This window comes from Zalophus californianus, chromosome 2, assembly GCF_009762305.2.
Source record: "Zalophus californianus isolate mZalCal1 chromosome 2, mZalCal1.pri.v2, whole genome shotgun sequence".
In the NCBI taxonomy this organism is placed as follows: domain Eukaryota; kingdom Metazoa; phylum Chordata; class Mammalia; order Carnivora; family Otariidae; genus Zalophus; species Zalophus californianus.
Genome location: NC_045596.1, coordinates 133,697,696 through 133,723,315, shown reverse-complemented (window position 1 = coordinate 133,723,315; position 25,620 = coordinate 133,697,696). Strand labels below are relative to the sequence as shown.

At 40.0% G+C, this 25,620-nt stretch overlaps 1 protein-coding gene across 5 annotated transcripts in view; it reads right to left on the bottom strand.

Annotated features, from left to right (window-relative positions):
- FNIP2 (folliculin interacting protein 2) overlaps positions 1-25,620 on the bottom strand; it is a 137,820-nt gene that overhangs the window by 26,458 nt on the left and 85,742 nt on the right. For all 5 annotated transcript variants that reach the window (XM_027597742.2, XM_027597744.2, XM_027597741.2 and 2 more), the window contains 5 exons: positions 15,765-15,894; positions 9,280-9,481; positions 8,867-8,955; positions 6,247-6,393; positions 5,965-6,131 (listed from right to left, as the gene is read on the bottom strand). In XM_027597742.2, coding sequence (XP_027453543.1) covers positions 5,965-6,131; positions 6,247-6,393; positions 8,867-8,955; positions 9,280-9,481; positions 15,765-15,894 — 735 coding nt within the window. The remainder of the gene's footprint in view (positions 1-5,964; positions 6,132-6,246; positions 6,394-8,866; positions 8,956-9,279; positions 9,482-15,764; positions 15,895-25,620) is intronic.

The window sequence follows — 25,620 nt, the reverse complement described above, 5'->3', positions numbered from 1 at the left end:
ATGGGAAGTGTGCCTAGGAAGGCTGAGGCCCACCACTCTCGGGGCACGGGTGCAACTGTTGTACACAGCCCTCCCTGTGCTTGTCAGGTCTTCCCAGGCCACTCACTGGGCTGGCCAGCTCCCACTAAAGCCAGCAGCCTCAACATGGGGCCAACTCAAATGCTGTATCTTAAGAAATTAGAATGATGAGATTTTTTTTTTCCCCCCAGAAGAATCCCAGGACAATAGGCCTCAGGGTAAAATCCAAGTTCAGGGATCTATGAACAAAAGTGCAGTGAATCAATAATGACATGGCCTGCTCAGAATTCCCTTAATACACACACACACCACACACCAACTAGAATCAATCTGATTAACAAGAAGAAATCACTTAGTCATGAAAAATGAATCTATTTCCTATTACTTCACATGAAAATTCTACTGGATGAAAATATGTCCCATAAGTTATATCCTGACAAGCTGATTAAAAACTACCTAATGAACCACAAAACTTTAGTTTAAAGGTGGAAGAAGGCCAAATAAGGGCAAATGTGTCGATGAGCCCAGCAGTGTAAGCTTTTCATGGAAAGTATTTAAGTGCCTATTGAAATTATCGCATTTTATAATCTGCTTATTACATTTGGTAAGTTGTACATTTGATACTTTGATAATAACACTGACAATTATAACAAAAAGCCAACATTTACTGACTGTGTAGGCACAATGCTACGTGTGTCTCTGTATAACCAACCCTGAGTTAGAAACCGTTATGGGAATAATCAGAAGGCTGAAGTAAATCGAAACTTGAAAAGATACTAAATAAAGGAGAGGAGGTACAAGGGTACAGTTATACATAAGAACTCAGGAAGTTAGAACTCATCTGAGGAATGCATCTGGAGAGGAGGGAATGCATTTTTATAAGGGCATATACTAGATAAAACTAATTAAATCGATAAATTAAGACGAGAAAGTGATGGGAACCATCAGGAAGTACTCCCTAGTGTAAGGCTACTGCTCCTGATGACATACAAAGGGCAGAACACAGCTGACTTTAAAGGATCCTCTCTATAAAAAAAGAGTACAGACTAACAGGGCTTTATCTTTGAGGCTTTTACAACTGACAAGTCAAGAATTCAAAAGAATAGCTCAGGACTATCGTCTGATGCTAGGATGAGTACTTCTGTTTGAGAAAACTTTCCTGACTGCTTATTGCTGCAAGTTGTCATGGTCATCTCAGGACTCCATGGGGCATGCTTGTTCAATCAGTCTCAATGCTAATAAAGAAGATCACCACTATATATCTGAAACCTGGTACAAAAAAACCACAGAGGAAAGAAAGGTCACTCAGAATGACAATATTATTTTTCAGCAATGCAGTTAACATCTGCTTTGTACATTTTAATACTCATAAATGGAAAAAAGAAAACAAGGAATGCTATTAAAAGTATAATTTATAATTATTTAAACTATATAAAGTAATGACAGCAATGTGTGTGGAAACCGTGCCTTTATTTTAGGGTCAACCTTCATAAAATAATGTATCATTAAAATAATAGACCTATAATACTAAAGATTTACAGGATCCTGAACTGGAAGACAATTATTTGAGTCCCTGGGCTGACAAAGCTACTAATTTTAAAGTAAATTCCTTGGTTTTCATGAGTATAATTTTACAAAATGAAGAAGTTGCACAACAGTGAGAATAGACAACACTACTGAACTTAGAAATGGTTAAGATGGCAAATGTTATGATCTGGGCTTTTTTTAAAACCACAATTTAAAATATAAATTTAAGGGACGCCTGGGTGGCTTAGTTCTGCCTTCGGCTCAGGTCATGATCCCAGGGTCCTGGGATCTGGGATCAAGTCCCTGCATTGGGCTCCTTGCTCAGTGGGGAGCCTGCTTCTCCCTCTGCCTGCCCTGTGAGTTCTCTCTCTTTCACAAATAAATAAATAAAATCTTTAAGAAATAACTTTTAAAAAAGAGAGAAAATGAGAGGAATACGGAGGGGGAAAAAAAGGGGTAAAAAGAGTTATCTGCAGGTGAAAGAGAGAGAAGGCAGAGTGTGCAGGGAAGCAGGAAGGGCGCTGGGTGTGGGGAGAGGAGAGACCTGAAGGGAAGGAGACAAAAGGGCACCAGCAGGAAGGAGCGAGAAGGAGCGAGAAGGAGCGAAGAGCAGGCAGAGGAAGAGACAGAGCCGGCCCAGAGAACAGAGAGAGGAGTCCAGGAGGAGGAGGGCGAGACCGAGAAAAGGGTCAGAAGGAGAAAGAGATGAGGTGGGCGGTGGAGAGGCACTAACAGCAGAGAACCTGAGAGAAGCAGAAAGAGGTGGACGAGGTAAGCGAAGCAGTGACGGGGACACCTACTGAGGGGGACGGAGAGGGGCATGAGAAAAAGTATCGAGAAGACGGTGAAAAGACAGAAACCAGAAAGCTGAGAAACTGAGAATTTAGGAGCACTGTGAAGAGCAGGTGGCAAACGGAGAGGGTGGGGGGGGGAATATGGAGGCAGAAAGAGACAGAGGGAGAAACGGAGACAAAATTTTTAAAAGGCCACTTACTCCTAGATGACCTTCTAATAAATGTGTATATGCTATGAAGTTCCCAGTGTTTCCCCAATCCCACACGTGGTAATTTATTGTATCTTTATTATTACTGGGTTCAAATTATCTTCTAATTTCTCTTGTGAAATCTTCTTTGGCTTTTGGGTTTTATTTAAATGGGTTGTTTAATTTCTGAGCAGGTAGGAATTTTCTCCCTATCATTTTTTTTTCTATTGATTTGTAGTCTAATTCCCCTGCATTCTGAAAAATACAATTTAAACTTCAGGAGAAAAGAAAATGAAGAAATTTCAGACATTTTTACTTGTATTAATTTAACCCGACGATCCCAAATGTTTTATGAGGAGAAAAGCTGCTTTTCATTTCCACAAATTCTTGAGGTCATTAGTGTCATAAAAGAGACCCACATGGAACTCCTTCAATCAGTGGTGAAAGAAAGTGGCTTTCAAACTACGCCTACCCATCCCGAGAGAGAAATGCATTTATACTGCAGCCTCACTCACCCTCTGAAAGAAACATTTTACAAAACAGTGTATGTGTCACTGATATTTTCTACTATATTGACCCTTCTAAATGCTTTTTTGACCCACTAAATTGCTTCCACAACCCAATGGCTAGTGATCCGTTTAGAAAGCCCATGTGTAGAGTGAGGCAGAGGTGAGGAGTAAGCCTAGGAGAGTGTGAAAGGGCTCAAGGGCTAGCTGCTTCCAGCTTCTCTCCTCCCTTCCCTGGGAGTGCCAGGGAGCCAGGCAGACGTGGGCACAGCAGTGGTACCAGTCCTGGCAAGCCCTCAGGTAAGCCTTTGAAATAATTCAAGATAAAGCCCTTTCACTACTTAGGAACCTGGATTGAAATTACATCCACATCGTTGTATATTCCCAGAAATTTATATTTACTGTGACTTGGTAAATATTTAATGAAAATAATAATAACTGGAAATGGCTCCCCTGTCAAATTACTGAAGCCGCTTGATTTTCTGTAATAATGGAAACTCAACCGTCATTTACATTTGGCTTTACGAAGTTATCACATGAATCTGTGCTAGGGTCTTAGCCCCTCTCAAACTGCTCTGTCAACAGCCAGACCCCAGCTGGATTGTCTGTGGCAGGGAGGACTGGAGACTTTCAATAATACTTGACCTACTGGGATACCTGGGTGGCTCAGTTGGTTAAGCGTTCTACTCTTGATTTCAGCTCAGATCATGATCCCAGGGTCATGAGACTGAGCCCTATGTTGGGCTTGGAGCTCAGTGGGGAGTCTGCTTGGGATTCTCTCTCCCTCTGCTCCTCCCTCTCCATTCATGAGTGAGTGTGCTCATGCTCTGTTTAATAAATAAATAAATAAAATCTTTTAAAAAAATAATACATGATCTACTACATGACTGTAAGCCCATGGGAAGGGACTTGGCCTTGTTATACTTAACACCGGGAATTAATGGCTCTCAATTAGTTAAATTTCAAATGAGAAGCATGTCTAATTATAAATACATTTATCTAATTAAGGGCAAACTGCTTAATTAACATTGTTTTTAAATGGGCGACCAGGCAGCATGAAACACCACGTTTCCTTAATATCAAGACCCCTTCCCTTTGCCACTTTATGATACTACATTTTTTTAAGACTGTCGTTCCAGGACGCCTGGGTGGCTCAGTTGGTTAAGCAACTGCCTTCGGCTCAGGTCATGATCCTGGAGTCCCAGGATCGAGTCCTGCATCAGGCTCCCTGCTCAGCAGGGAGTCTGCATCTCCCTCTGACCCTTACCCCTCTCATGTGCTCTCTCTCTCAAATAAATAAAAAAATCTTAAAAAAAAAAAAAAAGACTGTTGTTCCATAACAAGAACAACAATGCTCCGTTCTCCCCAAAACTGTATAACCCAGAGTGAGGCACGCTCTGAGTTCTTTTCTGAGCTCAGTACTGACTGGTTGTGTTAAATCTGTTCTTAACATCCATAAATTCTTTAATCAATTCATTTAACATGTACCTATTATCTCCCTATCTGTGAGACATGTTTTCTCTTTCTTACATGCAGGACACAAAGGCAAGACATCTTTATTATCTATAATATGAGGACAATAGTAATAGGTTTGGAATGAGAATCTAATTAGTTAACACACGTAAAAAGCACTAAAAACAATGCCTTGCTCACAGTGTCAGCTTTCATTATTGTTATTATAACACGCTGTTTTCTAAGATTAGAGTGCGCCTCCCTAGTCTGTACTTCTGAAAGTGTCCTTTTAACATTTCTGCAAGTATGCTTTCCTTGAAAATCCCCTCCATCCCCTCACTCTGTCTCCTGGTGCCCCTCTAATGTCAGTATTTTCACCAGCAGTATAAATGACGAAAGTACTCTACACAGAACTAATTCCCACAGCAACCATGAACTACTATCATCCCATTTTACAGACGAAGAAACTGAGGCACACAGAGGTTAAGTCACTTGCCCATGGAGACTGGATCTGATCTATGCAGTCGGGCTCCGGCTCCCATGCTCGTCCCCTTCATACCATACTGTCTCTCTCTTGCATCCTTCTACACACTCTTATCAAAGGAGTAGGCAGGATGTTTTGAGATCGTCTGAATACAAATCTGCCACCTCCGTATCCCTGGCATCTAGCACAGGATCTGGATCACAGTGAGTACCAAGTATAACTTTGTCACTCTGATGAGGGAGAGGTCCCACAGTAGACCTGTTCTGCACATGAACCCAAATAGGCCACTTCGATGTCACAAGTCCCAAATTCCATAGCCAACTACACCAAAGCATTAGGCGATCCTATGCCATGCCTAAGTACGAAGCTGTAAGGAAACAGACACCACCAACTGATTGCAAGGAAGCAGTGTAGAGAAAGACAAGGTTCCTAACTTAATCTAAAATTATAAAGGTAGTAAAATTATAGTGCACTACTTTCTTTTTTCTATTTTTTTCCTATCGAGTCCATCCTGCAGAATAGTGGTTCTCAGCCAGGAGTGTCTTGCTGCCCAAGAACAACGTCTGGAGACATTTTTGACTGTCACAACTCTGAAGGGGGGTTTTCACCGGGAGCTGGTGAACAGAGGCCAGTGATGCTCCTAAACATCCCACAATGCACAAGTGCACAAGACAGTCCCCACCCCCACCTCCCACCCCACCCCCAAAGAATTATCTGGTCCAAACATCAATGATGCCAAGCTTAAGAAACGCTGCTGTGGGCTGAGTTGCCGCTGGTTAACTACTGCTTCAGCAGAGCCGAACAAAGCTGCCGGCAGTGGGAAGGAGAGGAACGTAGAGACTCATAACTAGAATCTGTGGGCCAATCTCCTACTCTCTGTCCGCCCAATGACAACTTCTGAATCACCGGGATGGAGAGCCAATATCCACAAAAGACTCGAGCATTTTCTCCATTTCATCCCATAGAGACTCTGAATAGCCAAATTAGGTACTAACCCAGCTGTGCCCAGAGAGGATTATATGGATGTGTTTTGGCCAGTGTGTTCACGGACTGAGAGGTGCGTTTCTCTGAGGCTTTAATGGGAGGGTGATCAACAGGCATGACGGTCGGGACCCAGGCCAGGTGGTAGGTTAACACTGCAGTCAGTAAGGCAGCAAAAAACCTTGGAGAAATGGAAGAAAACACGAGATGAGTCAATGCAGGAAGCAGCATGTCACGTGTAGCACATCCACTGGCCACAGAAGCTGCAGCCAAGGCCCCGGAGAGCTGACGCTTACTGGTTTTTGCTGATCTGTTCTATCAGAAGTGTAAACTCCTTGAGAAAGCGCTGGCAGAGCTGGGTTTTTTCCAAAGTGCTGGACATCATGGTAAGCCATACAGGTTCAGCTATCCTTGGAACAGAGTATAAGTTCCAGATCGTTCCTCTACAGAAAAGAGAAGGGATACACAAAACTGTCACAGATATCATTTTCGATATTCTCTGCATAAAGGAATAAAGAAGAAAACAATAATCTGAATCTATGCAGCCCTTAGGGATTCAAACAGTATATAAGTCAGGGATCAGCCAACTACGATCCACAAGCCAAATCTGACCACCACCTTTCTTGTAAATAACATTTTGTTGGAATGCAGCTATGCTCATCCGTCTACACATTATCTGTCGCTGCTTTTGTGGAACGGCAAAGTTGAGGAGCTATGACAGAGGCCCTTTATAGAAAAGGTATACTAACCCTTGATATAAAATATTCATTTTTAAAGCAATTTATTTTCACAGTGCCTAGTACTGAACTTTATGGCTATTTTTTTTTAAGATTTTAATTATTTATTTGTCAGAGAAAGTGAGTGAGCACAAGCAGGGGGAGTGGGAGAGGGAGAAGCAGGCTCCCCGCTGAGCTGGGAGCCCGACGCAGGGCTTATGACCTGAGCCGAAGGCAGATGCTTAACCGACTGAGCCACCCAGGCGTCCCGACAGCTGTTTTTATAGTAAAGAAATAAAGGAAGAAAAAAGTATATGCTCTATCAAAAATGTGACCCAAGGCAGGCACCTGAGTGACTCAATTGGTTAAGCGTCTGCCTTCAGCTCGGATCACAATCCCGGAGTCCCAGGATCAAGTCCCGCATAGGGCTCCCTGCTCGGCAGGGGAGCCTGCTTCTCCTTCTGATCCTTACCCCTCTCATGCTCTTTCTCTCTCAAATAAAATAAAATCTTTAAAAAATAAAATGTGACCAAAGACAACTCAACACCCCCAATTTCTAGTTGCTGCTTTAGTTCTCTAAACCAAAGCACTCTACTCATTTCAGATGGAAAAACTACATTAAGTGCCTCTTCTTCGCTCTAATATATACTGAGTTTTTATATGGACCAACAGAATCAAATTCTTAGAACTATAAGCTATTAGCAAAACTGACTAATACAGCTCTATCACTTTATAGATTCAGAAACAGGTCTAGAGAAATTAAGTTACTTGCATACAACATTGAACAAGGTCAGGATGAGACTTCAGGTCTCCCAACACCTGGTACCAAGGGCTCTATTGCAAGCTCATGACTCACAAGTGTTTTTCCAAAGAATACACTAACTTAGCTTAGGATCTCCACTGGAGAGTACATCCACTCCAAATAAAGAGAGCTGAGACATACTCTGACGTGATTTCTAGCCATGCACCTAAAAGAATTGAGATACACTAGAATTCCACCTTGGCCAAAATACATTTGCCTAAGTTAGGTAGCAATGACAAGTGACAGTCACATGAACTGGGATTTATTTACAAAAAGTAAGGTCTCCAACTGCTAACACTTTACTTTGTCACCATTTCTGGAGGGGAAGATTGCTGAAATGAGAATAAGACTTGTCTATGAACAAGTGAGGCTCTCTGGTTCTGTACTTTCAGATTCCTGACCTCTGAAAAATTAATACTTTCCTTAAACTAGCACAACTTCACACTATTTCTCAACTATATGACTTAGGTCTTAACGTTAACCACCAGATAATCACTGATGTGTTACCTGAGTACTGAGTACTTTATACATAACCCAGGGTTCAAACTACTGTGGATTTTGCTCAAAGAAGCATTATAGAATTCACATTAAGCATCAAAAAAATGTTCAAAATTCTAAGAACTGTAAAAAATATTTTTATCCTTCAGCTACAGAATAACAGTTTAACTCATTAGCTCATGACCCATTTGGAATGTGATTCCACTCCCCATTGAAACTGGCTCAAAGAAATGGTGTGAGAACCCCAGCTCAGCACGGTGAAGGAGAACCCCATCCACTACACTACACCTTCTTACCCAGATATTAGGAGCAAAGACTATAGGAGCTCCAGAGTACAAAGATCATGAATGAAAAACTGACAGTGACGATACACCAGGGTGATCATACAATTTGGTGTTCAGACCAGGACACTTACGAGAGGACACTGGGTATAAGCAAGGATCGTCCTCGTCCTGGCAGACTGGAAGGTCTATATCCCTGACATATACATTCTCTCAGCTACGCTGTGGATAAACAGCCCTGAACCCATGTTTCCACATCTGTAAAATGGGGCTAGTTAACAGTGCTTACTCCTAAGGCTTTCGTGAGGATGACATGAAATAATGAACAGGCTTGTAATGAACACCTAAACATTAGTTTTCTCCATTCATACTGTTAAAAGCAATCAAAGACTGGATGACAGGCAGCAGTGTGGATTACACGGTACTGAGTGACCCAAACTTTTTGCTCTGGTTGGTCTTGATTTCCATCTTGAGGGAAGGAGTTGCTAAAGTGGGTAATAATTGCAGGCCCCACAATTCTTCCAAGTGATGGTTTCTATGATCCCTAGATCCATGGCTGCTGCTGCTACCGCCATTTATCAATTTACCCTCTGGAATTTGCCAGACACTGTCAATGTACCTGAATTCTCCCAGAGCTTCCATCAGACGGCTGACATAGAACTGGACACGGAGACTTGATTCTGCTATCTTCCTGCAGGAGATCATGGCCTTTGTGGAAGAGAAAACAAACCAAATTACTCTCTGAGAAGAAATTCCTTTATAACTGTCTACTACTGGGCTTTTATTAATAAAATAGTATTATAGCCAAAACATTCAATGTGGTAATGACTTAAGGCATCAGGAAGCAGTGATCTCCTTTCCTAAAATACTCTAGTATCTGATATCTGATATCAACCTGCCTAAGGGTCTATTACTGTTGTGGATGATTTAACTTCTCTAAAAAAGTGATCTGATACATAAACGATGAGATGCTACCACCTTAAAGCCCCATAATCGCTTCTCTATTTGACTCTAGAACTACATTCTTATTACCTTTTCAATGGCACTCTTCAGCCTGTTCATGTGAGATTCAAACAGGGGAAAATGAGAAAAAAAGAAGTCCTGGAAATTCCTTTGTGCTTCTTCTTTCTCACACAGAGAGAAAATGATGCTTATGGCAATTTTCTTCCTCCGAACTATGGCTGGATTAGAACTGCACGTTTCTTCAGCCAGGCTGAATGTCTCATCCGTCGACCTGAAGGAAAAATAAGTTGGAAAAGTTGCCATGTATTAAAGAATCACACTGAGGATAAACTGTAATGCCAGGGGATGACATTCAGAAAGCAAACCCAGACCACTCAGAGTCTCAACCAAGAGTTTGTCTGCTTCCACTTCTTTCTCTTCTCTAATTCTCTGTCATGAAAAATGAAAACATCAACTTACCACATGGTATTTTCCAACATGAAAAGAAACTTAAATAAAACCTAAAAGTAACTTTAAATGCCCTCTTGTTAGACTCTTAGTCTTCTTCCCTTGGGTTATTTTACATCAGACTGGTGGTATTTAGGGAGGGGGGAGACACATCTGGTCACTCAAAACACAGGCCCTTTGTTTTGGTTGATAGATACCAATAGATAGGAACTTTAGAAGGGAAATGATCCTGTGGTATTCTGTTTAACCAGTGCGTCATGTTTGGAAATTTACTGGTGGTTGAGGCTTACTTTCCCAAGGCTATTAAAACCATTAGATGAAGTAACTCCAGTAAATGCTCAGATTAAGCCATGCAATTGATTAAGCTCTCTGGGAAATCCCCCAAACAGAAAGACATATCTCCCGTCTGGGTAGTCAAATTCTCAAAAAAAAAAAAAACAAAAAAAAAAAACCCAAAAAACCTTAAGATTCCTCTGAGAGACTGTGCTTCTATGATAAGGGAGAATCATGAAGCCAGTAAATTATCAATATGTTCTCAATCTGTCTTAAGGGGTAAGACTCACAAATATAGCCTAACCCTGTCTCTTACTAAACTATTCTGAAAAACCAGCATTGACATAGCTGAAAAACCAGCTACCACATAGCTACTAACAGCAAAACTGAAAATAATCTTTTTTTGCACAAAGATACCCAAAGCAAAGTACGTAATACATTGCACATAAAAGCTCCTTGCCTGGCACACAGGAGGTATGCAATTAACTTTCTTTCTCTCACCAACTTTCATCATTTAGTCTGGTATCTCTGCCGAATATGGGAGGTTACTGCTTCCTCTGTTTTCTTTACCATAAATTACCAGAAAACAATTACTTACGCTTGGCAGAGTTCAAGGCAGTTGGCCTTTATACTCCTGATCTTAAACTTATTTGGTGTTCTACTACTCACAGCCTATAATGTTCCTGTGATTTCAAACATCTCCATATCTCTGAAAACATGCATACATCAAACATTTTATGGTCAGGCAAGCCATTTTATTTTGAAAGAAAGGAGACAGACATCTTGTTCTAAGCTCAGAAAGGATACGCCATTGTTTCTCTCAACTTGAAGCAAGATCCCCAAGATGTAGATGTAGTTGATAAATCAGAAACAGGCTCTCACTAACAGACAAGTCACTGACAGGACATGATCTCCAGGTGTTGTTGTAAAGGCTGTGCATTCTAATAAATCATCAACTGTGTTTTCCGAAAAATTCCTAGATCCTAATCATCTGCTCATCAGAAAAAAAATCTTGAGCCTCTCTTAAGACTTTTACTTAATTTCATACAATGAAATTTCATATGGTAAATACTCTTCTTTTCCAAAGTACCTGTACTATAACTTTGTTTTTTGCACCAGTTTATTTTTATTTTATAAAGGAACCTCTGAGCCAACACTTTCTTGTAACCCTTTTGTTGTCTGGCATCTCCTATTTCTCTTCTTTTTCAAAAGTAAAATGACTGTTTCAGTCCACTCATCTTCAGCCAATGTGATCCTTAATAATGAAACTGTAATAAACACTTAACCCTAAGCAGGTTTCTGCATCATCTTCATCTCTCTTATAAACAATAGCCAACTGTCTTAATGTAGCAGAGGGCGCCACCTACTGCATTTCTGAAAAATTTCCATAGCTACAATAGCGTGGAGAGCTCTTATTCGCTTCGCTGTTCTCTCTCTCTACTGAATTCCAAAGCAGCTGAGCTTCATTCTGTAGTCTTGGATCAACCACACAAACTGGAATAAATCAGTTCACACAGTACTGTGATTATATTTTTAAATTATTCCACAATGAAAGAACATTTCAGAATGTTTTAAAACATTTGAGTATGCACCCAATACTACAACGTCTCATCCTCAAGTCACCATGTAGAGGTATACAGGCCTTTTTGCAAATGTGGAAACTGAGGCAGAGTGATTCATCAACTTGCTTTAGGAACAGAAAGTTTCCTAGTGACAATGTTGGAGCTAGAACCCAGGGTTTCTATCTTCTAAGCTAGGCTCATTTCCTGGATGTTGGAAAGGAGCAGGGACTCTGCCCCATGTCTGATCCATCTGCTGGTCTTCATGCCATCAGGTGCATCCTGCCAGCTGGAGCACTGAGAGGAAACAGCTGGGAGCAATCACATCAGCTGACAGGACTTTGAGTCAGGGAAAGACCCCTGCAACGCACTTAAGTTTTCTCCTTACAAAAAAGTCAAATAGAATTTTGTTGACACTTATGAATAAGCATTTACATACATTATTTTTACCTCAAGATAATAAAGCAAAAAGTAGGATTTTTTAAGTACATCTCAAGGATCTATAATTGACATCAGGACTGCTTAGTCTAATTGTTTTTGTCAGCTTTGAACTTAATCTGAATCTACATATTAGGACATAGGAAACTGCCATTTTTGTAGGTCAGAGAACAAACCCGCCGCAACTTTATATGGCTGTTCAATTTTAATATCTTGGTCCTTTAGGGTTTCCGTCACCTCACTAAGAAATGAAATCTCTGCAGTTTCTCTTCTATTACAGGTGATACTTCCCCACCAGCTGGTAAATGCCCAGGCCTGACTCCCCATCCAGCAACCAAAACTTACCACCCGGCACAGCAGGGGGCCTGGAGACAGGAGTATCCAATGTGGAATCAACTGTTAAGGATTGTGAAATCATCCTTTTCACCTTAACTCCCTTAGGGATTTTTTGATTACTGTGAATTTTCTCTCAAAGCCAGAGGCAATCATATTTTTGGTACCCACACTGTTCTCCTGTCTGGCATAAAAAATTAGTTTTCCTACCTACATACCTGCCAAAAGTAAGAGATCAACTGCAACATCTTTAAATGAAGGTATCTTCACAGGAATAGTGATCAATTCAAAATGTCAGCCGCACTTACGTTCTCTGTGTGCCAGCTTCATGGGTGTGAGACCCTACTCACACAGAGCCCTGTTCCCAGATGGGCCCCAGGCTTGATTTAATGTTTTGCAGTTGCCATGTTGAATTCTTAGTGATTTTATCTTTCAGCCTGTATTCTGGAAGTGAAGTCTGATGGGAGAATGAAGCATGTGAGTGAGCAGTGAAGACACCAGGCTGCAGACTGCACAGTGGGCTCAGGCCTAAGGGCATGCAACCCAGACTCTGAGCAACTGGCTAGGCAGTCAGGCACACAGCCACACGTCTGAAAGTCCAGGGTGTCAGGAGGCCCCAAGGAGGCAAGGCTGGGACCTGAGCCCAGACTGGTGGCTGGGATAGCGGCAGCAAAAGCAGCAGTGACCACAGCCACAGGAGAGAGGTAGGACCTGGGTAGTGCCGTGACCCATGGTGCGAGGCCAGCTTACCCATCCATCACTGGAACCTGTCCCTATAGAGTGTGCATAAATATTTAACTCTCTGACCCAAGCCCCAAGACAGTAGATTATCACAAAGAGCCTACAGTGGACATTGCAATAAAGCATATCCGGGAATAATCACAATTCTTCAGTTTATCATCTCTAGTTTTGAAAACTATTGCAACATTGCAAAGCAAGTATCTACAGGTATAGAAACAAGTTAAATGTAAAGACTGTTGCACTGGACAGAAAAAAAACCTCACTATTTTCACATGAAGCTTCAGATAAACAAATTATTAAGGAAATCCACTCTAAAATTAATTTTCCTTGTAATTGAAGAGGCAGTGATAGAATGCAAAAACAGGCATTTTGAATTATCTACAACTCATGAAGACACTTTCAGTTGCTTGTAAGACCTCCATGAGTTACAGAAAATGTCAGAGGAGACATTAAAATAACTTTGTATAAATTTACATTTAAAATTAAATTCAGTCTTACACAAAATGGATTTGTGTGAAGAATTAAATCTTTTTAGAAAAACTGTTCCATAAGAATCATCAGATCTAGATGTACTGAAATTTATATTTTGAAAGTTTGTCAGAAACTTAATCCAATGTTTTCATAACCCATAAAGTTCCAGTAATGATTACATCAGCAGAAAGATCTTTCTCAAAAAATTGTCAAAAATTACTTGCCATCTGGCATTTGCCAAGAGTGATTAATGCTGCTTTCAATTATATCAGCTGAAAGCAAAGTTGCTAAAAAGTATAAATTTTGATAACCTAACAAATGAAGATAGGAGAGCCAGAAGTCTTATGATGAAATCAAGATATGGCATTATTACTTATTATATTATGTAAAATTATACCAATATTATTTCTTGCAATTTATAAATTTATGTTTTATTCATATTTCACTATTATTCCTATTACATTTTGTTAAGTAAAATATTTTTTAAAGGAAAAGCTTTACATTTTAGTACCTTTAATAGCACTTTTCCCCACTTTCTGAACAAAGGGGCTCTGCATTTTCATTTTTGAACCAAAGATACTTATTTTACATGTAAGTTTAATAGAGATTCATTAGTTGCCAAAGCCAGATCTCAATTCAAATTAGAGTTCTGAAGAATTTTCAGAGGAGTGGGATGAAGAATACTATTCAACTCTGGATTTAAACCTGAAGGGATAGGGGCGCCTGGGTGGCTCAGTCGTTAAGCGTCTGCTTTCGGCTCAGGTCATGATCCCAGGGTCCTGGGATCGAGCCCCGCATCGGGCTCCCTGCTCAGCAGAGAGTCTGCTTCTCCCTTTCCTTCTGCCTGCTGCTCTGCCTACCTGTGCTCTCTTTCTGTCAAATAAATAAATAAAAATCTTTAAAAACAAAAAACCTGAAGGGATGGAAAAACACTTTTAGTAAAGAGATGTCTAAAGGGGAAGGCTTCTACAACCCATCATTCTCTTCAATCACAGAAGCTGTTGTAAGGACAGTGAGAATGGTGGGATGCCTGCTCCTGACAACTGCAGTTAACGGCAACGAGAATGGTATCTGGTGCTCGTACAATGATCATAGTGCAGATGAGGAAGCAACACTCTGAATGCAGATTAATTCGCTGTCACGTACACCTAATGAGTGGCAGAGCTGGGACCTGTCTTCACACCAAATTCCAAGCTCTTAACCATTCCACTCAAAGTCCACCAACCACAGAGCAGTTCCTCAGTGAGTGAAGCAGCTCCATTTTTTTCTCTTGGTCAAGCTTGCTAGGACTGTGAGAACAAGAGAAGAGAGGCAAGCAGCCTGACATATGCTACAACACATGCCCTGACCCTCGTCTCTCAGCTTGTCCTTTAAGCACCACCTCTCCCATGAAGGGCTCTCCAATTCCCCACCTGACCACCAGCCAGTGTTCTCTCCCTCCTCTGAGTCCCAAAGCACTTGATGCCCTGCCCACAGCATTTAGAGTTTAACCTCTTTATGCCATTATTTATGTGCATATGGTCTTCCCCACTAGTCAAGAAACTGTACTAATGGTCCACAGATGCAGGTGTGTATCTGAATCATCTTTACATCCTCATGGACCCCTACACACGGTGATTACCAGCTGACTCACTGAATCAAACAATTGACACGTGAATCTTTATAGGTATGAGCTATGTTAATTCCCTTTTAAGGTTTTGGGTTATAGGGAAAAGGAGGTGAAAGCTACTGATGTAACATCATATTAAGCCAAAACGTATATTTTGCAAAACAATTAAACTTTAGATCTAAAATTCAACTGCAATGAAAGCAGAACATACCTCGATGCCATCTTTATAATCAGATTCATGACCATTTTGTTTAAGAATTTAAGTTTTATGAAAAGAGTATGTCACAATCCTTGAGTTCCTATGTTTTCAAAGACCACGTTGGTGTCACAGTAAGCCAAGGAAGAGATTTACTCCACCCTTCTAACTCATGAGAGCTACGTCTGGAAGGGAGCCAATTCAAAGAGAGAGCGTGCTCATTTTAAATTAACACCAAAATCTAGCTCACACATGGCACAATGACCCAGATGTTTCCCAGTGTCTTCCAAACCAGACTGGTTTTCAGCTTGATATTTATTGTTTTTTATAAAAATTCTAACTTACCCATTTTCAGCCTAAGCTGAAGCTAATCCAGCAGTTTAAGGTTTTGTTTTTTGTTTTCCACTGACAACAGGTGAGCACTGCCAGTTCATTCAAGCGGTCTACAACCAGCACCTTTCTCATCAAGAGCAAACTTGCAACTCACCTCCTTGGAATGATGCCATTTTCCAAACTTGTTGTCTGACTTCGAAGCCAGCGGCGCTGGTAACTGCTGGAAGAGGATGTAGAGGAGCTTGGAGATGGAAAAGGTGTAATCAAAAGGCTGCTTAGTGAGGCTGTGAGGAAGAAAAGTTGAAAGTTGAAAGTTGAGGTAAATGAATCCTCACATAGCCACACAAAAACTTTCGTGCCAAGTGACCTAAATTTTCAGGTTCTACCAGACATAGCCAGCAGGGGGAGACTGTAACTTCTCTCTTATAAAGACTTCTGTACCGCAAAGAAAACATCCTTTAAAAAGGAAAATAAATTTTAAAAATAGGGATTACAGACATACCAAATGCATCAATTATCAGGCCCTACATTACAAAGGCAGCGTAATTATCACTCACTTAACCAGAATGCAGATTTCTGATAAAAATGGTCCACATAGCATTAATTGTTCATATTGTTACAGGATAAGTAATGTCATACACAATGTTTATTTACACATTTTCTCCTCTTTACTACTTCACTCTTATTCCTATTTTGAAGTGAATTCTAGCCAAGTAAGTAGTTCCCCCACAGAATATCCTCTCTCCTATCCCCTATCTCCAAATACACAATACTTACCCTCCCCTCCAGCAACCAGCTCCCCCACTAACCCATCACTACTCCCTTGGCTGTGAAAAACCAATCTCTAGTCTTAAATATATTTTCTGCTTGGATTACTTATTTGCCTCAGGGCCTCTCTCTGCTTCTTTCTGCTATATAGTATTAGATGCCTCCGCTTGGGCTCTCAGTGTGAGCTGACCTGCCAGCCCAGACTTCTCTAACAGGCAGGGAGGGACTGGTCCCTTTCAGGGTAGGCAAAGGGATTCTTACAAATCAGAGCTGCTTGACAGATGTCTACTAGTTTGGAAGAATGAAAGAAGGAGACAGACTTTTTTCCTTTTACTTTCCTCAGGCTAAGGAATTAGATACTGAAATGTCACTCAGTCCAGTGGAAAATGAAATGGGGTCCTACTGAAAGCTGGGCACTGTTTTCAGAAGCAAATCACAGGACAAAGGAAATTGATTTCAGCATACATAGTGTACTATGCTCATGGATATCCCTTGATAAGGCATTTCCCCATATGAAGTTTTACATTTTAATTTACACTTTTACAGGCAGATGTAAATAACCTGACTCCCAGACCTGATTTCTTAAATACTACAAGAGTTACTTGGCTTTAGTCAACACCCAATAAGCAAATACTGGAGTGTGTACAATGTGCCAGGCAACTGGGATGCAGTGGTGGATAAGACAGACACATATTTGCTGGCATGGAGCTTTAAGTCTACATGAATAGCAGTGAACTTGCCAGGCTACAAAATTAGATGCAAAATGGCTCAAGGTTCTTTCCACAACAGAAGTATATTGAGATGCTTTTCTTCTAATCTAGTCAATATCCATTAACAAATTTGTTTGCTATCTTCCTATCTTTGTATCCAGGACAGCTCCTTGGATAATTTATTAAAGTAATTAATAAATACTTAGTGAATGTATGGCACTTCTTCCCTAAATTATTGCCCAGATGTGGCTGGCCCCAACAGGTTGCCTTTGTTCTGACCTGGATTTGATTTTGGAGATTTACCAGTGGTGGGTAACTTTACTGAAAATTTTGAAGAGAGACAGAAGAGAGTTTTTCCTCAAAACCACACAAAATTACTTAATAAAAAATGCCAATTAGACATCTGTGCCCCATCCCCGAACTCTAAAAGTTCCCTATGAAGTACACAAGCGCTTCATTCCCCATTCCTAAATCTTCAGGGTCCCCTGTCTCTCTTCCTATCTTATGCTGATCCAATCAATTTCTTGGCAGGTGGAGGACAGGGCTGAGGGGTAGTAGTACTTGTATTATAAACATTTTTTTCCCTGTCACAGAAGCAAGATGGAAAGGACTCTGAGGGCCAGATTTATTCTGGAAATTCTATGTATTGCTGTATAATTCAGTTTAGTAAACTGAGTAAGAGCCCAGGCTCCCGATTCAAATCCTAGCTGGGCCACTCACCAGTTGTAATACCAACCTGTCAGCTTTCTCATCTCTAAAATGAGGACAGTAAAGTATCACACCTCAGTATTTTTCATGAGAACTGCAATCTGCTAGTGAGTTTGAATTATTTAGTGAACTGACACCAACATTTAAAAGAAAACAAGAGAATATTGCAATGCTAATATTAACTGATGAAACTTTTGTTATATGTAAAGATGTTACTGGATCATAATATAAAATGCAGTAGCAAGAACTGCAGACAAAAGAAAAGTTTGAGAAGCACTGACCTATTTCATAAGGTTCCTGCGAGTATTAGACAAATCAATACACTTAGCCCAGTGCCGTACACAATAAATGCTGGCTATTTACTTCCTCTGATAATTCTCGGAACAGGAAAGCAAAGTAAGACATTTCAGAGTGCTGAAAGGTTATTAGTTCTGATTAGTTAATCATGAAAACAACCTAGGACTTGTAATAGACACATGAAAGGGAAAGGAAAAAAATTAATAAAAAAAGGAGAAGATATTCCTTTTTTCATTACAAAATTCTGAATAAAAATATCATTAAGCTAAAGTGCTGGCTTAGGGCTACCCAGCATTTCCTTATCAAAAATATTTTAGTATTATTTAATACAATTTTTACATTAAAGTACTGTGTTACATAATTGTCAATCACATACTCTAGGAAGCAATACAGTTAGTAAGTCTCAAATGGAAGAACAACCTTAATTTGGGCCTCTAACTCATTGCCATTTTCATGAGAAGAGGGTGGATTCGGCTATCTGTTCTATTAACATTTAATGCATTTGATGGTTGGCTAGACTCTTCTGTCTCTTCTGCAGCTTGGACAGACACCAGGCTTCGTGTATTTGGAAACAATCCCACACAATAAAAAAATATATTAATGTGATGAGGCCCCTTATTTCCTCTCCAAGCTCATCTTACACTACCCTCCCCTTACTATATTCCAGCCTTCTATTTCTTATACACAGAGCTCCGAAGACTCTTTCCACTCTAGGTCTCTGTACTAGCTGTTCCCATGCCTAAAATGCTCTGTGCTCTGGTTACCACCAGCATTCCAGTCAGCTGAGAACTTCATCTTCTTGGAGAGGCCTTCCACGAGCATCTCTTATGTCTTATTTTCCTCAGTGATAAGTGCTTACCTACATTTTACTGTCTATGATCTGCTTCCTTTATTGAATATAAACTCCATGAGATCAGGGATCATGTCTATTTGATCACTGATCTATCCCCATATCCTACAAAAATGCCCAGTACGTAAGATGCTCAAGAGGTACTAATCCACAAAGAGTGAGCAAATGGTTATACGAAGATCAATGATGTCTGTCTCAATTGATAATTATGACAGAAAACAAAGCATTAGAGAAACAAATTTCTAGAGAGAATTCCAAGTCTGAATTTGTTGAAAGTTTCCTGTGGTCAAAGCTGTATACACAGCATTTGGATATTCTCTTTTTCCTCCTACCTTCATTTTAAAAAATTGTTTTGTTTTGTGGTGGTGGTGGATAGCAGTGGTGTAGCTCTGAACTTGAACACTTTTTCTGTTTGACACAGACGGTACTACATCCAAAAGGCAGGAATGATCTTTTTTACTGTAACACTGACAGTACTTCTCTTAAGAGTTTTCTGCTTACTTAAACACTTGAAAACTATAAGGTTCCTTAAAGTTTAGTAGTTGTATTTCTCAACAACAGAATAGAGGTATTTAAAAAGGTCAATTAATAGAGCTGTGATTATTGTCTGATAGGAAAATGCCATTTTTAATAAACCGAATACATTACTAGGCAAATAAAATTTTAGTTAGTACACTGTAGTTACCAAATCACAGAGTGATTTTAAGACTATAAAGGGTCTTCAAAAGCATCCCAGGAACTTCAAGTTTTAATAAAATTCCTATCAAGTCCCCAGTGAAAAGACAAAGAAAATGTCCTCACCATCATGATTTCAACACACCTTAATTTTTTAAATTAAGACTTTATTTTTTAGAGTACTTTTAGGTTGACAGCAAAACTGAGTGGAAGATACAGAGATTTCCCTCCATACGGCCCCTGCTCTCACATACACAAAGCCTCCCCTGGGATCAGCATCACTCACCAGAGGGTATATTTTACAACTGATGAACCTACACTGAAACATAATTATCACCCAGAGTCCATACTTCACCTTAGGGTTCACTCTCAGTGTTGTACTTTCTATGAGTTTAGACAAATGTACAATGACATGTACCCACTATCAATCAAAATAATTTCAGCTCCCTAAAATCCTCTGGATTCCAACTATTCATCCCTCCTTGCCCCTGTCCCCAACTCCTGGTGACCACTGATCTTTTTACTGTTTCTGTAAGTTCTGCCTTTTCCAGAATGTCATACACTTGAAATCATGCAGGATGTAGCCTTCTCAGATTGGCTTCTTTCACTCAGTAATATGCATTTAAGTTTCCTCCATATCTTTTCATGGTTTGATAGCTCATTAAGTTTTAGCACTGAATTACACTCCATTGAAAACACCTTAAATTAAATTCCTTACTTAGGACGTAAACTATCCCAGCCGCGGTGGTAAGCTCACTCTCTACATTTATTTGTCAAGTTATTTAACCTTTCTGTGCCTTTTAATCCATAATCTGTAATCTAAGACTGAACTGTCTACAAAGACTTTGGGGAAGTATAAAAACTCTCTTGGTTCCTTGCCCTTCCATATAAATAAGAGTTATTTTGTCTAGCTTCACAAGGGATTTTAATTGAAATTACACTGAATTTATATTTATTTGTGAAACTTCATCTCTTTCTCCATTCATTTACGTCTTATTTTTAAAATTTTTTCCTTTGAGACATAGTTTCTTCTATTTTATTTTTTTAACATTTTTTAATTTAAATGCAATTAACATATAATGTATTATTGATTTCAGAGGTAGAGGTGAATGATGCATCAGTCTTATATAATACCCAGTGCTCATTACATCACATGCCCTCCTTAATTTCTATCACCTACTTACCCCATCACCCCAGCCACCCCCCAATCCAGCAACCCTCAGGTTGTTTCCTATGATTAAGAGTCTCTTATGGTTTGTCTCCCTCTCCAGTTTCATCTTATTTCTTCCTCTCTTCCCCTATGATCCTCTGTTTTGTTTGTTAAATTCCACACAAGTGAGATCATATGGTAACTGTCTTTCTCTGATTGACTTACTTCGCTTAGCATAATACATTTAGGTCTTCTTTTTATTATTATTATGTTATGTTAATCGCCATACATTACATCATTAGTTTTTGATGCAGTGTTCCATGATTCATTGTTTGCGTATAACACCCAGTGCTCCATGCAGAACATGCCCTCTTTAATACCCATCACCAGGCCAACCCCTCCCCCTACCTCCCTCCCCTCTAGAACCCTCAGTTTGTTTTTCAGAGTCCATCGTCTCTCCTGGTTCGTCTCCCCCTCCGATTTCCCCCCCTTCATTCTTCCCCGCCTTTTTTTTTTTTTAATATAATGTATTATTTGTTTCAGCAGTACAGATCTGTGATTCAACAGTCCTGCACAATTCACAGCGCTCACCATACCACATACCCTCCCCATTGTCTATCACCCAGCCACCCACCCCATCCCTCCCACCCCCCAAGACTCCAGCAACCCTCTGTTTGTTGCCTGAGATTAAGAATTCCTCATATCAGTGAGGTCATATGATACATGTCTTTCTCTGATTGACTTATTTCACTCAGCATAACACTTTCCAGTTCCATCCACGTCACTGCAAATGGCAAGATTTCATTCCTTTTGATGGCTGCATAATATTCCATTGTGTGTGTGTGTGTGTGTGTGTGTGTGTGTGTGTGTGTGTGTGTGTGTGTGTGTGTGTATACTACTTCTTTATCCATTCATCTGTCGATGGACATCTTGGCTCTTTCCACAGTTTGGCTATTGTGGACATTGCTGCTATAAACATTGGGATGCATGTACCCCTTCAGATCCCTACATATGTATCTTTGGGGTAAATACCCAGTAGTGCAATGGCTGGATGGTATGGTAGCTCTATTTTCAACTTTTTGACAAACCTCCATACTGTTTTCCAGAGTGGCTGCACCAGCTTGCATTCCCACCAACAGTGTAGGAGGGTTCCCCTTTCTCCGCATCCCCGCCAACATCTGTTGTTTCCTGACTTGTTAATTTTAGCCATTCTAACTGGTGTGAAGTGAATCTCATTGAGGTTCTGATTTGGATTTCCCTGAGGCTGAGCGATGTGGAGCACTTTTTCATGTGTCTGTCGGCCATTTGGATGTCTTCTTTGGAAAAATGTCTGTTCATGTCTTCTGCCCATTTCTTGATTGGATTATTTGTTCTTTGGGTGTTGAGTTTAAGAAGTTCTTTATAAATTTTGGATACTAGCCCTTTCTCTGATAGGTCATTTGCAAATATCTTCTCCCATTCTGTCAGTTGTCTTTTGGATTTGTTGACTGTTTCTTTTGCTATGCAAAAGCTTTTTATCTTGATGAAGTCCTCATTTTTCCCCTTGCTTCCCTTGCCTTTGGTGATGTTTCTAGGAAGAAGTTGCTGCGGCTTAGGTCAAAGAGGTTGCTACCTGTGTTCTCCTTTAGGATTTTAATGGACTCCTGTCTCACATTTAGGTCTTTCAACCATGTTGAGTCTATTTTTGTGTGTGGTGTAAGGAAATGGCCCAGTTTCATTTCTCTGCATGTGGCTGTCCAATTTTCCCAACACCATTTGTTGAAGAGACTGTCTTCTTTCCATTGGACATTCTTTCCTGCTTTGTCAAAGGTGAGTTGACCATAGAGTTGCGGGTCCATTTCTGGGCTCTCTATTCTGTTCCACTGATCAATGTGTCTGTTTTTGTGCCAGTACCATACTGTCTTGATGATGACAGCTTTGTAATAGAGCTGGAAGTCCGTTATTGTGATGCCGCCAGCTTTGCTTTTCCTTTTCCACATTCCTCTGGCTATTCGGGGTCTTTTCTGGTTCCATACAAATTTTAGGATTATTTGTTCCATTTCTTTGAAAAAAGTGGATGGTATTTTGATGGGGATTGCAGTGAATGTGCACATTGCTCTAGGTAGAATTGACATCTTCACAATATTTTTCTTCCAATCCATGAGCATGGAACGTTTTTCCATTTCTTTGTGTCTTCCTCAATTTCTTTCATGACTATTTCATAGTTTTCAAGAGTACGGATTCTTTGCCTCTTTGGTTAGATTTATTCCTAGGTATCTTATGGTTTTGGGTGCAATTGTAAATGGGATCGACTCCTTAATTTCTCTCTCTTCTGTCTTGTTGTTGGTGTATAGGAATGCCACTGATGTCTGTGCATTGATTTTATATCCTGCCACTTTACTGAATTCCTGTATGAGTTCTAGCAGTTTTGGGGTGGAGTCTTTTGGGTTTTCCACATAAAGTATATCACCTGTAAAGAGTGGGAGTTTGACTTCCTCTTTGCCAAATTGAATGCCTTTTCTTTCTTTTTGTTGTCTGATTGCCGTGGCTAGGACTTCTAGTACTATGTTGAATAGCAGTGGTGATAGTGGACATCCCTGTAGTGTTCCTGACCTTAGGGGAAAAGCTCTCAGTTTTCCCCATTGAGAATGATATTCGCTGTGGGATATTCATAGATGGCTTTTATGATATTGAGGTATGTACCCTCTATCCCTATACTTTGAAGAGTTTTGATCAAGAAAGGATGCTGTACTTTGTCAAATGCTTTTTCTGCATCTATTGAGAGGGTCATATGGTTCTTGTTCTTTCTTTTATTAATGAATTGGATCACATTGATTGATTTGCGGATGTTGAACCAATCTTGCAGCCCAGGGATAAATCCCACTTGGTTGTGGTGAATAATCCTTTTAATGTACTGTTGGATCCTACTGGCTAGTATTTTGGTGAGAATTTTGGCATCCATGTTCATCAAGGATATTGGTTTGTAATTCTCCTCTTTGATGGGGTTTTTGTCCGGTTTGGGGATCAAGGTAATGGTGGCCTCATAAAATGAGTTTGGAAGTTTTCCTTCCATTTCTATTTTTTGGAACAGTTTTAGAAGAATAGGTATTAATTCTTCTTGAAATGTTTGGCAGAATTCCCCTGGGAAGCCATCTGGACCTGGGCTTTTGTTTGTTGGGAGATTTTTGATGACTGCTTCAATTTCCTTAGTGGTTATGTCTGTTCAGGTTTTCTGTTTCTTCCTGGTTCAGTTTTGGTAGTTGATAAATCTCTAGGAATGCACCCATTTCTTCCAGATTATCTAATTTGCTGGCATAGAGTTGCTCATAATATGTTCTTATAATTGTTTGCATTTCTTTGGTGTTGGTTGTGATCTCTCCTCTTTCATTCATGATTTTGTTGATTTGGGTCATTTCACTTTTCTTTTTGATAAGTCTGGCCAGGGGTTTATCAATCTTGTTAATTCTTTCAAAGAACAAGCTCCTAGTTTCGTTGATCTGTTCTACTGTTCTTTTGGTTTCTATTTCATTGATTTCTGCTCTGATCTTTATTATTTCTCTTCTCCTGCTGGGTTTAGGCTTTTTTTGCTGTTCTTTCTCCAGCTCCTTTAGGTGTAGGGTTAGGTTGTGTATTTGAGACATTTCTTGTTTCTTGAGAAAAGCTTGTATTGCTAAATATTTTCCTCTTAGGACTGCTTTTGCTGTATCCCAACAATTTTGAACAGTTGTGTTTTCATTTTCATTTGTTTCCATGAATTTTTTAAATTCTTCTTTAATTTCCTGGTTGACAGATTCATTCTTTAGTAGGATGCTCTTTAGCCTCCATGTATTTGAGTTCTTTCAGACTTTCCTCTTGTGATTGAGTTCTAGTTTCAAAGCGTCATCCTCTGAAAATGTGCAGGGAATGATCCCAATCTTTTGGTACCGGTTGAGACCTGATTTGTGACCTAGGATGTGATCTATTCTGGAGAATGTTCCATGGGCACTAGAGAGGAATGTGTATTCTGTTGCATTGGGATGGAATGTTCTGAATATATCCGTGAAGTCCATTTGGTCCAGTGTGTCATTTAAAGTCTTTATTTCCTTGTTGATCTTTTGCTTAGATGATCTGTCCATTTCAGTGAGGGGGATGTTAAAGTCCCCCACTACTATTGTATTGTTGTCGATGTGCGTCTTTGTTTTTGTTATTAATTGCCTTAAATAACTGGCTGCTCCCACGTTAGGGGCATAGATAATTACAATTGTTAGATCTTCTTGTTGGAGAGACCCTTTAAGTAAGATACAGTGTTCTTCCTCATCTCTTATTACAGTCTTTGGTTTAAAATCTAATTTGTCTAATACAAGGATTGCCACCCCAGCTTTCTTTTGGTGTCTATTAGCATGGTAAATGGTTTTCCACCCCCTCACTTTCAATCTGGGGTCGTCTTTGGGTTTAAAATGAGTCTCTTGCAGACACCTTATCGATAGGTCTTATTTTTTTTATGCAATCTGATAGCATGTGTCTTTTGATTGGGGCATTTAGCCCATTTACATTCAAGGTAATTATTGAAAGATATGAATTTAGTGCCATTGTATTGCCTATTAGGTGACTGTTAATGTATATTGTCTGTGTTCCTTTCTGGTCTATGTTACTTTTAGGCTCTCTCTTTGCTTAGAGGACTCCTTTCAATATTTCTTGTACGGCTGGTTTCGTGTTTGCAAATTCCTTTAGTTTTTGTTTGTCCTGGAAGCTTTTTATCTCTCCTTCTATTTTCAATGACAGCCTAGCTGGATATAGTATTCTTGGCTGCATATTTTTCCCGTTTAGTGCTCTGAATATATCATGCCAATCCTTTCTGGCCTGCCAGGTCTCTGTGGATAGGTCTGTTGCCAAT